The sequence below is a fragment of the Enhydra lutris genome, unplaced genomic scaffold (genome assembly GCF_002288905.1).
Source record: "Enhydra lutris kenyoni isolate GAN:26980312 unplaced genomic scaffold, ASM228890v2 scaffoldscaffold85, whole genome shotgun sequence".
Lineage (NCBI taxonomy): Eukaryota > Metazoa > Chordata > Mammalia > Carnivora > Mustelidae > Enhydra > Enhydra lutris.
Window position 1 is genome coordinate 8,530,108 of NW_019154169.1, and position 14,259 is coordinate 8,544,366.

General features: G+C 53.4%; 2 protein-coding genes across 5 annotated transcripts; both read right to left on the minus strand.

Annotated features, from left to right (window-relative positions):
- Positions 1-532: 532 nt before the first annotated feature.
- On the minus strand, positions 533-3,490 carry LOC111161513 (SERTA domain containing 1). Of its 3 annotated transcripts, none has more exons than XM_022525224.1 (2): positions 3,297-3,490; positions 533-1,603 (listed from the first exon to the last, which is right to left on the minus strand). In XM_022525224.1, exon 2 carries the CDS (start codon positions 1,601-1,603, stop codon positions 890-892), a length of 714 nt encoding a protein of 237 aa, XP_022380932.1. In that variant the 5' UTR covers positions 3,297-3,490; the 3' UTR covers positions 533-889. The 3 variants fall into 3 exon arrangements, with proteins under 3 accessions (XP_022380932.1, XP_022380934.1, XP_022380933.1); XM_022525226.1 differs by lacking the exon at positions 3,297-3,490 and adding an exon at positions 3,212-3,249 and having other exon boundaries at positions 542-1,603; XM_022525225.1 differs by lacking the exon at positions 3,297-3,490 and adding an exon at positions 2,256-2,794 and having other exon boundaries at positions 542-1,603.
- Positions 3,491-9,934: 6,444 nt separating this feature from the next.
- LOC111161479 (SERTA domain containing 3) lies at positions 9,935-13,357 on the minus strand. 2 transcript variants are annotated; one of them, XM_022525168.1, is made up of 2 exons: positions 13,262-13,357; positions 9,935-11,301 (listed from the first exon to the last, which is right to left on the minus strand). In XM_022525168.1, exon 2 carries the CDS (start codon positions 11,293-11,295, stop codon positions 10,699-10,701), a length of 597 nt encoding a protein of 198 aa, XP_022380876.1. In that variant the 5' UTR covers positions 11,296-11,301; positions 13,262-13,357; the 3' UTR covers positions 9,935-10,698. The 2 variants fall into 2 exon arrangements, with proteins under 2 accessions (XP_022380876.1, XP_022380877.1); XM_022525169.1 differs by lacking the exon at positions 13,262-13,357 and adding an exon at positions 11,581-11,904.
- Between the last annotated feature and the right edge of the window lie 902 nt (positions 13,358-14,259).

Genomic DNA, 14,259 nt, shown 5'->3' on the forward strand with positions numbered 1-14,259 from the left:
GGGAATTTTTTTTTTCTTTTTTTTTTTTAACTTGCTGGAGTCTCCTTGTCTTTCCCCATGTTCCTGGAGAGCTGGCTCTCCATGCTCTTTCTGGAGTCTCTGTCCAGCCTCCAGCTTTGGGCTTTTCTTTCTGGCTCATTCTGAAAGCTCCCTTTTGCCCCCAGCCCCAAGACACAGAGGTAGATTCAAGGGGCCGGGCCCCCCCCCCCCCCCCCCCCCCCATTATGTACCCACTGGGCACACCAGAGAAACCTGGCCAAGTACTTCTGGGGAGTTTTCTCCAGTTACCAGAGCTAATCCATCTGCTTCTCAGACCGATATAAAGCAGTGAAGTTCATGGTCTGAAACCCACGTCCTCAAGGGATGACCTCTTGGAGCTTCAGGTTTCTGGGCTGTCAAGTGGGGATAGTAATGACGCCCATCTTGTTCGGGGGATGGCAAGGGTTAGCACTGTGCCAGGTGCCCAGTTCCCTGCTCACTAAATGCTGGAAGTTACTATGTCGCCCTTAGCCCAGATACAAAGCACATAGACTTGAAATTTCCCAGGACTGGTTTTAATTTCCACAGAATGGTGTGGTCTCTTCCCACATCAGGGAAAAGACTCCCAGGCTCCAGCCCCTGGGGTTTCAGTCCAGCACAGGGCCTGGTCCAAATCATCTTCCAGCCACCAGGCCCTGTCCTCCCATCCCCACGGCCAATCCCAGCCTCCCCCAGCCTCCCCTCACGAGTCCTAGACAAGAGGATAGAGGTGGAGTTGCTCAGGACTGGATTCTTCTCTCCAAAGCCTCTCTCTCTCTGTTCTAGGGAAGCCAGCTATGTCTTTCAGAGGAGAGCTGGTCCGGCCACCAGGCTCAGTTGGGACACCAGACTACCATCCCCGCTGTGGGCATCAGCGCCCCGGACCCGGTGGCCGCTCCAGGGCCTGTGTGCCCACTAACACGTCCAGGAGGTAGTCCAACTCGGCCTCATCCAGTTCCAGAGCCTCCTCCTTGCCAGGTCCATCCTCAGGGCCAGGTTTGAGGGCCTCGGAGGCTGGTGCCCAAAGTTCACTGTCATACATAGAGGTGTCAATGTCCTCAAACAGGCCCTCGAGCTCATCGTCCAGCAGACAGCCAGTGGCTGGGCCCAGCAGGTCCAAGGCACCCAGGCTGGGTGGGGATCCCCCGGCTGGGCGGCCTGGGGGCCCCTCGTCCACCAAGGGCTGGGGGGCCTGGCTCAGGCCCTCGATATGGCTGAGGTCCTCCAGCAGGCTGGCCATGGAGGCCGAGAGGGCGGCATCGGAGCTGGCCAGCAGGCTGTCAGCCACACAAGGGGCCGCAGAGGGTCTGGGCACAGGTGGCAGGGTCGCCTCGGGGGCCATGGATGCCTGGACGCGCCTCAGCGTGTTCACTACCAGAACCAGGTGCCGCAGGTCCGGCTCGCTCTGCCGCAGGCTGTGGTGGAGCTTGAGCACCGAAAGGTCAAAGAGGGAACTGGAGGTGGCGGGTGGGGGGGCCTGGGCTGCAGCAGGGAGGCTGGGATCCAGCCACCAGGTGTCCACTGCCAGGGTTTCCTTCTCCTGCTCCTCCTCCCGCTTGCGCTTCAGACCTTTGCTCAGCATCATCTGCAGGAAGGGAGGAGTCAGTCATTCGTTATAGAAAGTCAACGTGAAGTTCAAACCCAGGCTCTGATAACTGATGTGCAGGTGTGATCTTGGGCAGGCCATTTAATTTCCTGAGCCTCTGCTTTCTTAGGGAAACTTTAAGATACGAATGATAATAGTTATCTACTTCAAAGAGTTGTTTTATGGAATCAGTGCGATAATATACAAAAATAACTTACAACAGTGCCTAATACATTGTAACTCTTCTGATTAACAAGTACTCTGAATAGCTAGTATATTTCTTTAGCGAACCAGGTGAAGCGCCCAATATTCAGGAAATTTTTTTTAACCCCGGGAAAGCAGCTGTTTCACATAGTTTGACATTTATTGAGTGTCTACCACCCATCAGACAAATAAATACAGGAAATGTACAGATGGTGCTAGGAAGATCCTAACAGGTTCTCTAGAGAGTGGTCTGGGAAGGCTCCTGGGAGGAGGTGATATTTGAGCTGAGCCCTCAAGCAGGAGTCAGCCAAGGAAGAACCAAGGGGAAAGCATTCAGGTAAGAAAGAACAACAACAAAGGCAAAGAAAGACTTGGAGGCTGGATGAACTTGAACTTAAAATAAAATAAAAATAAAATAAAATAAAAAGCACCAGTGTTGTCAACGCACAGAGTGATGCAGGATGGGACGGGGTTTGGAGAACAAGCAGAGGCAGAGTTTGGACTGCACTGTGTCATTGAAGGATTTTGATCAGGGAATACGGTGGCGTTGTGAACTGGTAAGGTTTCCAGAAGATCCCCCTAAGCTGCTTTGAGGAAGATGACGCGGGAAGGAAGGGAAACCGGAGAAGAACGTGGTCCCGAGCTCCATTCAGAGGCTACTGCACTCTGGGGCGGGTGATGATGGTGGCTTGGAGAAGAAGGTGGTTGGCAGTGGACTTGGAAGAAAGTTGGTTGATTCAGGATTTATTTGGGAGGCAGAGTAGACAGAGCTTGCTGGGAAATCCTGACGGGCACCGGGGGTCACTGAGAGAATTTTTAAAAACCCACACTTTCCCCGGGGTAGGGGCCCCTGGGGTTCCGGACCCCGGGCCCAACTTGCTAAAAAGCAAGTTTGGTAGCTTGCAGGGTCCAGTCCCCGAGCCCCTGGCCAACAGGACATTAAGACTGACCCTCTCACACTACTCAAAACGGTTCTTGCCTCCTTCCCCGAAGACCCGGGAGTCCAGAACCCCAGGAATTCAGCCCCCACCCGGACTCCTCCCCCTGGTCCCGGCGCCCCCTAGCGGCGCCAGGACGGCTTTCCCCGGGGATTCCGGCCCCTCGGACCCCGGGAACCTCGACACTGCCCCCACGTCCTGCCTGTCATTCCTGCCTGCCTCCCAGGGCCGTGCGGGTCGGGATCCCCGGAGGGCTCTTCTGCCCTCTCGGCCCGTGCTCGCTTCCGGCAGGCAGTGGAGGCGGCTCCTCCCGAAGCGGCGGCGGCGGGGGCGGGTGAGTCACGCAGCCGGAGCCAGAGAGCCGGCGCCTCCGCCCCCTTCCCGGGCTGCGGCGTGATTCACCCAGCCCGGCCGGGCGGCACTTAGGAGCCCGCGCATCTTGATGCCGGGCAGCCCCGGTGCTCACCGGCGGACCCGGGGATCGAACCTCCCAAACGACCCCGCCGCGGGTCTCCCTTCTCTCCTCAGGCCCCTTTACTTCATTTACATACCTAGCTGACCCGCTGCCAATCAGAACGAAGAGGGATCCACGCGCAACCAATCAGGAAGCGGCGACGGCAGCATCGCTCGCTCGCTCTCCTTCAGCAACCGACGCCTGGGTCGGGAGACGCAGTTCTGACTCCGGCGCACGACTCCGGGCTCCAGACTCCCCTTAACTACCGCCCACTCCTGTAGTGGCCCCGCCTTCCACCTGGGGATTGGCCTGGGACGGTGGTGGGCGGAGCCTGTAGAAGGAAGGCTCGAAGGGAGAGGAGGGTGGTTTCAGGGCGCATGCCCAGCGACTGCGTGAGGGTACCCGGCCAGGTGGGTTGGCTTTTTTTTTTTGCCGCGGGACAGTTGGGTGGTGTTTCTTGCTTCTCGAGGTGCGGGTCCGCACACCTGCCCACACACTTGCCAAAACCCAGCAACTGAGCTCCTTGCAGACCTAACCCTAACAGGGGTCTGCACTCTAAGCCGGATAGGCATGGGTTCACATTCTGACCGCTCACTGGGTGTGCTATCTTGGAAAAATGCTTGGACCCCTCTGAGCCATACAGACTCTGTTAAATGGGCATCTTCTTGCCTATGTTTTGAGAGTTAGAAAATTTAAAAGAAGGTTGTGTCTGTAAGAGCCCTGTAGCACACTGAGCAAATAGAGGCCGGGCAGCTGGACTCAATGGCGGTTACAGGGGGTGGGGAGGAGGAGCGGGCGGAGTTAGGAGTGGAGCCACGGGAGTCACATCCCGGGCTCCATTCCCTAAGTAGCTCTGCGACTTTGGGCAAGTGTTTTAATCCCCTAGGGTCTCCGGTTCCTCATCTTTTTAAAATGAGATTATTTTGAGGATTAAAAAGAATAATCGCACAGGGGCGCCAGACTGGCCCAGTCGGAGGAGCATGCGACCCTTGATCTCCGAGTTCTGAGTTCAAGCCTGCGTTTGGTGTAGAGATTACTTAAAAATAAGATCTAAAAGAAAAAAGAAAAAATAATAATTGGGGGCGCCTGGGTGGCTCAGTCGGTTCAGCTTCTGCCTTCGGCTCAGGTCATGATCCCAGGGTTCTGGGATGGAGCCCTCCATTGGGCTCCCTGCTCAGCGGGAAGCCTGCTTGTCTCTCCCTCTGCCGGCCGCTCCCCCTGCTTGTGCGCAGGCTCGCTCTCTCTCTCAGATAAATAAAATCTTAAAAACAAAAAAGAATAATTGCACAAAATGCTCAGAATGGTGCACAACATGTTCTTTTGTTGGTAGTAATAGCTGTTGTGGTTATGGCACAGGCAATTAGGTGGGGGGGACGCACAAAGTGGGATATAGGTAGACAGGAATTTATCACTTGTCTGATAAACTGACAATGGGACTTAGCTTCTTCAAGTAGCTCATTTGCTAACTTTTCTGGAGTTGTGGGAAGAACTGTCCGGAGTAAAGCTCCTGGCCAAAGTAAGCTCCAGAAAATTCTAACTATATTAGTTGATTCAGGCAGCAGTTATCAATGGATGTTCATTCAAACCTTAGGGTAAAAGGTTAACAGGATCTCGGCAGGCTCCAAGGCATTCCCCCACAGGTTGCTTGCTAACTGCCAAGAGACAAGTAGCCTTTTATGATGGGGAGATGTGCTGCTCACCATCTTAACCATGTAAGGAAACTCTGCACCCACAATCATGGGACACCCTGACACTGGGTACCACCCCATGTGATGCTTTAGGAAGTATACAACATTCCCTTTGGGGTCTCCCTGTTAAATTTCATAGGCTGAATCTCGTGAAGCCTCCAGACCTGAGCTTCAGTTTCCAGAAAACAGAGAGGAACAAATTAAACGTGAACACAATCAGACAAATACAGAATGTGGGACATCTACAAGTACAACTGGGCTGTTCCACCGAAAATTCATTTTGAGAAAACAGAAAAAGGGATTGGTGGGTTTAGTAATGGGGAAATTTCTGGAATGAAAGTTACTATATAATTTCTTTATTATGACTAAATAAGCACATGAACTCTCAATGAATCCTGATTTGGGGAAGAGGAGACAGCTACAAAAGATATTTGTGGCAGGGGGCGGGAGGAGGGGGTGAGGCCTGGGTGACTCAGTGAAGAGGGAGCTCCATCCCAGGACCCCAGGATCACGACCTGAGCAGAAGGCAGACACTCAACTGACTGAGCCACCCAGGCACCCCTGCCCCTATCTTTTCTATATGCTTAATTAAAAAATTTTTTTAATTAATAAAAAGAGGGTAAAATGCTAATTAGAACCAAGCCCCTCCCAGGCAAATTCACATAATTTCCCCCGTAACCTATCCTTATGGCCTAGGAAAAAAAGTGGCTTGCTCCAGATCACATGCTGGAGATTCATAGGAACCTCAAGAATTTGATCAAAATGTGTTTATTGAGCACCTACTATATCATGGACGCCGTTGTAGACACTAGGGGTACAGCGCTGGATAAGTCTCACACAGTGGTCTCTCTTTTCATGGATCAGGGGAGGGGGTAAACAGAAAAGTATGACAACAAAAACATTCATGGATCGAACACCTGTGCGCCAGATAGGGCAGTAATTATATAAAAATCCCTGATTGGGGGGGTGGACAATACACTTTATATAATAAATAATTTAGTATTTTAGAAGGTGACAAGTGAAAAGGAAAAGAATAAAGCAGAGCGAAAGGAGAGGAATGAAAGGGCGTGCGGTAGACTGGGCGGGTGCTGATGCTGGTAGAAAGTTCCCAGAGTAGACCTGATGAAATGAGAGAAGTAGTAAAGCTCTGGTAGAAGAATGCTCCAGCCACAGGGAAGGGCCAATGCAAAGGCCTCGAGGACGGAGTCTGCGGGGCAGCGAGGCCAGTGTAGCTGGACTGTATGTTGCGGAGGGGGCGGTCGGAGAAGCTTTCGGGCCGTTTAGAGACGTCTAGAGACCGTTATGATTTATTCCGAGTGGTTTGAGACCCTGGAAGATGAATAAACGAAGAAGATAATGTCGACCTCTCTTTGGTGCCTTGAAGAAAACAAAATAGGACGGGATAATACGGAGGCCTGTGCCAGGGTGGTCCAGGAGAACGTCCCTGAGGAGGTGACCCTGGAGCTGAGACCAGAAAGCGCAGAAGGAGCCAGGAATTCAAAGGGCTGGGGGGGGGGGGGGGGGGGGGGGGGGGGGGGGAAGCAGGGGGGGAGGGAAGGAGGAGGGGCGGGAGGGGGGGGGGGGGGGGGGGGAAGGGAGAGGGATAGAGGTCAAGCTTTGGGAAATGAAACCAGAAGCAAGCCATCGGGGCCAGCAGGCCTGGGGAGGAGCCTCCGCCCGCAGGGGATGGGGGTGGGGGAGGGAAGCGCCCCGCCCCCAGCCGGCCGCCCCAGCCTGCCGCCCCACCCGGCCTCTGGGGAGGGAGCAGGCGCCGGGCAGGCTCCCGCCACCGCCGCCGCCTCCGGGGTATTCCACCGCCCCGCCAGCTCCGGGTGGGGGTGCAGTTGGGCAGGTGGGAGGGGCCTGCCTCGCCGGCCACGCCCCACGACGGCCGCGCCCCATCCACACCACCACCCCCCAGCGCCCCCACCCCCGCAGGCGGGAGGAGAGCAGTTTGGGGAAGGTGGACTCTGTCCTCAGGCCCGGTTCGTCTGCGGGCCAGCCTTTACACTTCTCTCATCAGTTCTTTAACCGGGCAGGATCTGGGCCTCTGTTAGCCTGTTTGTTTACCTGGAAAGTGTGGGTATTCCTTATACTGTCCTCATTGTGGTACTAGCAAGCTACAGGATTCCTTTTCACTCGGATATCTGTAAGGCAAAGAGGGCCTAGTAAAAGGTGAGTCAGGGCTCATCTCTCCTCTGCTCAGCAGCCTTCCATGGCTTCCATCAAATTCGGTAAAGCTCACTCCTTCCCGTGGGACACCCATCTTGTTCACCTCATCTTGTAAGATGCTCTCTGTTCTTGTACACTCTGCTCCAGGTACACTGACCTCTTCAGGGTTCTGCAAACATTCCACTCATGTTCTGACCTCAGGGCCTTTGCACTAGCTGTTACCGCTACCAGGATGGATCCCCCTCCCCACCCCACCCCCAAATGATAATGACTCACTTCTCACCTCCTTCAGGTCTTAACTCAAATGTCACCTTGTCAGTGAGGCCTTCTCTGGCCATCCCATTGAAATAACAATGCCCCACCACTTAACTGCTTTCTTTTTCTCTACAGCATTTATCACCTCCTGATGGACAGCACATTTTACTTATTTTTGTGTGTATTTCAGCCTTCCCCAAATGCATTGCTGTGTGAGAGCAGGAGCTATTTTATTCCCATGACTGGAGGAGCACCAGGCCCACAGCAGGCAGCCAATAAATGTAAGCAATTATTGGAATCCTTAGGGTACATTGGGTCCTCCTTTTCATGGGTTACACAATCGCTGGGTGAGGTGGGTACTCCTGGAGGCCTGAGGTTGGGACATGCTGGTGTGTTCAAAGAACTGGAGAGTGGTAGTGTGAGGAAGATGAATTCAGAGAGGTAAGAGGGAGGGTGGGAGTTCTTTTTTTCAATAGGAAAACAAAAAGTTTGTTTTTGAGTGCACACCTGTACTGAGCATAGTTCTGTGTACTGGGACATACAGCTAGGGTAAGACCAACAAAACCCCTCCCTCTCCCGGTGCTAATAGACCTGAAGCCTAACCATAAATAGGTAATAAATAACTTGAGATAGAATAGGTGCTACTAAGAAAATCAAATAGAGGGTGGTGGGGGGATGGTGCACCTGGAGATCTGAGAATGGGACATTTGGATCAATGAAGCTGTAGGAGAAATGTCCTCTGGGCCATTGACAGGAGCAAAGGCCCTGGGGTATATGAGCTTGAGGTCAAATGAGACCTGTGTGACTTGAGGTGAGGAATAGTGGAGATTAAACTGCAAAGTTAGGAGCAAGATTGCCGGGTCTTACAGAAGTTTGGGTTTTATTCTGGGTGTGAGAGGTCACTGAGTGTTTTAAGTAGGGGTAAGACCTGATCCAGTGGGCATCCATATTGAGATGTGAAACATGTGTCTTGAGGTTCTCATGACCATCTCCTCTCTCTTGATTGGCACCCATTGGTCAGCTACCTCACTTTCAGGTGTGTGTGTGTGTGTGTGTGTGTGTGTGTGTGTGTGTGTGTGTGTGTATTTTATTTTTTGCTTTTAGATGCAAAGCCCCTCTTAGGGAGAGAATCTTGGCTTTAGGTCAGAAAGCACAGGCAAAATCCCCCTCCTTTCCTGGCCTGTGGACTCCACCCTGGTGTGGTTCCTCTTTGCAAACCTTCCAGAAAAGTCCCTAATGCTGTGTAAACTTACCTGGTGAGCTTTCAAACGTCTTTGCAGGCCTAGCCAGGGCAGCAGTATTTCACATTCCATCTTCCTGGACCTCCCCTCTTCTCTCTACTCACCATCCTGGGCTTGTACCTCCCAAATAAATCCTTAGTACTTTAACTTCAGCCTGGTCAACAGTTTTCTAGATCTTTTTCTAAAATGTTTTTTCAGGGGCACCCGGGTGGCTCTGGGTTAAGGCCTCTGCTTTTGGCTTGGGTCGTGGTCCCAGGGTCCTGGGATCGAGCCCCGCATCGGGCTCTCTGCTCAGCAGGGAGCCTGCTTCCTCTTCCTCTCTCTCTGCCTGCCTCGCTGCCTACTTGTGATCTCTGTCAAATAAATAAATAAAATCTTAAAAAAAAAAAAAGTGTTTTCAAAAAGATTTTTTTTTTTTTTTTGAGAGAAGAGTGAGAGCACACAGCAGAAGGGTAGGAGGGGGAAGTAGGCTCCCTGCTGAGCAGGGAGCACCTCAGCTTGGTCCCAGGACCCCAAGATCATGAACTGAGCTGCAGGCAGACGCCTAACCAGTTGAGCCACCCAGGCGCCCCTAGAAAGATCTACACTTAATGCTATTTTGGGGCATCTTCCTTACCCTTTGGGCCTCAGCAATACATTGCATACAATGAAAGAGGTGACTTTTTAAGTGCTAAGAGTGACCTATCCTTTTAGTAATTCATGGTACTGTTTCTCCTCCTGTATGCATCCATGTGGCTGGCGATCTAAGTTTACCAAGTAGCAAAGACACAAATAGTTAAGAACCAGTGGCTGGGGCGCCTGGGTGGCTCAGTGGGTTGAACCTCTGCCTTGGGCTCAGGTCATGATCTCAGGGTCCTGGGATCGAGTCCCACATCAGGCTCTCTGCTCAGTGGGGAGCCTGCTTCCCTCTCTCTCTCTGCCTGCCTCTGCCTACTTGTGATCTCTGTGTGTCAAATAAATAAAATCTTAAAAAAAAAAAAAAAAAAAAGAACCAGTGGCTGGAGGCCAAACTTAGTTTTGGGTCCTTGCTCCCTGGTTCTTTTTTTTTTTAAATATTATATTTGTTTATGTATCTGAGAGAGATTGAGAAACAGCATGAGAGGGGAGAGGGTCAGAGGGAGAAGCAGGCTCCCAGCTGAGTAGAACTCGATCCTAGGACCCCAGGTTCATGACCTGAAGACAGTTGCTTAACCAACTGAGGTACCCAGGTGCCCCATGGTCGTTGCTTTTCTTGCAGTGTGACCGGGAGCAATTGATTCATCCCCTCTGAACTTGAGGTTCCTCCTATGTAAAGCCTGTTAACAAAATTCTATATAACCATTAAGATTAAATGACTTAATTCAAACAAAGTGGATAGAATAGTACTCTTAAGTACTCAGTAGTTATTACGTTTAACAATATGCTGCCCCCACTTTGGCAGGTAAGGGGTGCAGGTGCCTGGGGTCCCTCCCACTGACCCGCTGAGGTTTAGAAACTTCAGGCAACACCAGCCCTTCCAAAATACTTTTATTAAAAAAAACAACAACAAAAAAGTCATTACAAACAAGCAAAAAACAAACAAAACCCACCACAAAACCCGCCTTTGTTTTAAATAACGCGGCATGGAGTGGTTTGGTTTCCACCCTATTGCACGTGGTCCGGCCTGGTTATGAATCAGGAGACTGCTGGGATGGGGTCTTGCCAAAGAGGTGGGGTTCAACCTTGGGGGAGGAGGCCAGCCCCTCCTGTTCCCTTGAGGTGCAAGAAGCAAAGTCTGAGTTCCCATAGTAACCAGGCAGCACATCCCTGTCATCCTCTGACAGGCCCAGATTTATCTTCCCTGAGGCCCCAGTGGTCACAAGAGGAGTAGGAACTGGAGGGAAAGGCAGAAGCAATGTGGGAAGTGGGAAATCAGACTCCCAGAAACAGAGTCATGTTAAGGCATTTGGAACAGATAAATTAATTCAGGAAGACCCACCTTCACAGAAGGCTGCGATAACCAGACCCACACACACATGCAAGATGGTTTGTGGAACCGTGAAATGGGAGGAGAGGAGGCCACAGTCACGGCTTAGAGACCCCACCAAAACACACATACACACACACAGTGGCATCCAGGGATCCAGCCCACCGAGGCTGAGATGAGGAAAGAGCCCCCAAAGTTTTAGGATCCCAGAATGATTTCCATAATGTGATCTAGTTCATTCCACTCCCAGGACCCTGGGGCACAGAAGAGGTTGTGAGGAGGCTCCGGGGGGGCCAGGGCAGGCTCCTTCTCCACAGCTGATGTGTCAATGTCCAGAAAGAAGTCATCCAGACCAGAATCCCCCAGGTACCGGGAGCTCAGAGCTTCTAAGAAGACTGGATCGGGCTGGGGCAGCACTTCGTTCTGGGGACCTGCGGGAGCCACTGGATTCTGAGGGGGCTCCGTCTCGTCCATGGACGTCTCCAGTTCCCTGAGAATAGAACCGATGGTGGCTGACAGGGAGAAGTCCTCCTCGCCCAGGAATAGGGGCTCAGGGGGCAGGGTGGGTGCTGGAGCCAGGCAAAGGGCAGCCTGGAGCTGCTGGAGGGTATTGTGTATGAGGACATGCCTGCGTAGGCTCGGGGCTCGGGGGCCCAGGCTTCGCTGGACTTTGTCTAAGGAGATTCGAAGCAGGGCTTGCTGGTAGCTCCGCAGGCCTGCTGAACCCCAGTCCCACTTCTCAACCTCCTCTTCCTCCTCCAAATCCGAGTGTTTCCTCTTCAAACCTCCTACCATGGTGCCCTGAAGAGAGAAGAGGAGCAAGTCAGACATAGTAGGGCTAGTTCAAATCCCAAATCTATAAAATGGACATAGGAGGAATCCCACAGGGCTGCGGAGGAGAAAACTAAATCTGGACAGACACATAGCTGGGTTTGCATCCCACTTACTTGCCTGTGTGGCCTTGAATAGTCAATTTGTCTCCTTGAGACACAATACTCATTTCTTCAAAAGTGTTACATATAACAGGTGTGGAGTATGGGGACCTGGCCTGGAGGCAGGAAACTTGGGTTTAAATTCTACCTTTGACACTGCTCAGCTGTTTGATCCTTGTAAGTTATGTGATATCGCCTCTCGGTTTTTTTATCAGGTCTCAGTTTCCCCATCTGTAAAATGAGGACTGTAAAATTTCTTACCATATGCTCAAGGAGATCCCACCTGTAAAATATGCATGGGGCCCACCTACAGTTAACCTTAACAAACAAGAATTTAATTGCCATTTATTCATTCAATATTTTTATCTATTGACGGCCTATTATATTCAAGCCACTTGGAGCCCCGTTAAGACACCTATTTGTTGAGACTCTTCTTTCACAGGAAGTGTATCTTCTTTTTAAAGATTTTATTTATTTTCGAGAGAGAGCGCGCAAGTGGAAGGGAAGGGCAAAGGGAGTGGGAGAAGCAGACCCCCCCCCACCGAATGCGGAGCTGTAAGCGAGGTCCATCCCAGGACCCCGGGATCGTGACCCTAGCAGAAGGTAACCGCTTAAGCGACTAAGCCTCCCAGGCATCCCGGGGAGTAATTTCTTTCCATGTCCTCTTCCTAACCCACTGGAAGCACACCCAAAAGCTGGGAAGGAGCCTCCCTCCTTCCCTCTTCTACTCCTTCGGCCTCCCCCAAAGCGCACCCCACAAGAAAATTTGCTAAAACTCGACTCCTGCCAGGCTCCGCCCCCTCCATGGAACTCCAGTCAGAATCCAGGTAGGCAACAATTTAGCCCAGAGGCTTCTGGGAAATGTGGGCCAAGAGCTGCCTGGCACGCTCAATAACGTTGAGCGTGCACTACAATCCCCAGAGGGCTCCGCACGCCGGAGGGAGCACCCTCCCCCGCCCTCCCCTAGGGCATGCGCACAGGGCCCGGGGCAGGTGGGGGAAGGGAACCCGGACGTCCAGCTGCCCGGAGCCTGCCGAGCCCCGCCCTCCGCTGCCCCTAGGGCGGCGGGTCTGAGCTCCACGCCTGGAACTCCCCTCCCCCACCCCAGACTCCGGCCCTACAACTGCTTTCTCCTGGTCCTTCGGACCCCAAGAAGGCCCCAGATTCTTCCCCCAAACTGCTCTCGGGTCCACAGACCCAGGCCCCAACACATTGCTCAAAAACTACAAATGCGCTCCGATCTACTCCATTCGGGAGCCTAATTTTGATACCCTCAGCCGTCAACTTTCTCCTATTCTCCCATCTTTCAAACGCCTTTCGACTTCACCCCCCAACTCTCCCTCTGACTCCAAGACCTGAACATGGGATTCTCCCCAGCACCTCCTCTCCTCCACTGCGTTTCCCTCACCAATATTCCTTGCACGTAGTTCTCTCGCTTTTCCAAATGCCCAGAATCCCAGCCCCAACCCCTCACACCTTTTCCAGAACACTGGAGCCCCGAATTCAACCCGCACGGGAGACGCCAATTGTCCCAATCTTCAGATTTCCTGCCCCAAAAGTTCCTTCCTTGGTTCTCTCGCTTCTCCAAACACCCCATGTCCCAGCTTCAAACTCCGTCCACTTGAAGATCCTGCCCTACCAACTTCGCCTTCAGTCCGGGATCTCGAATTCAGCCTCCAGTCCCCAAACCCCACCAACCCCATCAGTCACCCTTATCTGCACCCCCTACCCACGCCCAGACCCCGCCTCCACAACTCTCGGGGGGCGCGCCTCCACTTCCCCTAACCCAGGGCAAATCTCAAGCTGGGTGGCTTCACTCTCTCTCTCACCTTAGCTGCCAGGTTCGCAGTGACCAAGTCCTGGAACGTCCACAGCTTTACGACCCACCAGCGCCGAGCAGGAGACTCACTCACCTCCCCAGGGCCTCTCGGTTTGGCCTCCGGCCCACCCAGCTCCGCCCCGGGGCCGAATCGCGAGTCGCGATTGGCTGGAGTCCTGCCCGCCGCGGGGCAAGGATTGGCTGGGTGGAGCCACCCGCCTGTAGCCAGGAGACGCCCGACCCGCCCTCCCTTTACTTACTCCCCGGACCTTTTAAAGGATTCCGACTCGCCCGGGGGCGGGGCCACGTCTCGAGGGTGGAGCGTGGCGAGGACGTCAGAACCGTTTCCTTCAACTCAGCCACTGTCCTCGCTCCAAAATCGTCAGCATTGCTCTCTGCGATACTTTTATACCAGGTGAGGACGCCCGTCGGCCCAGGGGTGGGGGGGCGGGGCGAGGCTGCTTGGCACGCCCCTCCCCACCCCGCTTTCCGGGCGGGTGGGGCTGAGCCCCGGCGGAGGACGCGCCCCCGGCGTTCCGAGGGCGGAAGCTGCCGGGCAAGGATGACGCCGCTGAAGACCAGCCAATGGTTCGGCGCGGCCTACGTTGCCTGGGCGATCGCAGCCGGCTTCCTGTCTTCCTGCCCGGCCCCCCAGCTCCCGCCCGCTCTGTACCCCGCGGCCCCTTTCTTAATCCTCAGGATTTCTCTGCAAGTCCTGGGTGGTCTCTCCAGCACCCCTCCTTCCGGAGCCCCGTCCTTCCTCTCAGGCAGGATGCCACCTCCACTGCTGGGAACTCATTCCTTGCTCGCTACTGCCCCGGGGACAAAGTCCCAGCTCCTCCCCTTTTGCCACAAAGCCCTTTACCGTCTGGCCTGAAGCACACTCCTCCTGGCTCCCCAGGATCCGGCCACAGTGATTGAATTTCAGTTTTCACAAAATGACTTTACGTGCCCGCCGCCGCCATAAACGCTGAGATTTTTGTCTGTTTTCTTCCTTCCTGCCTAATC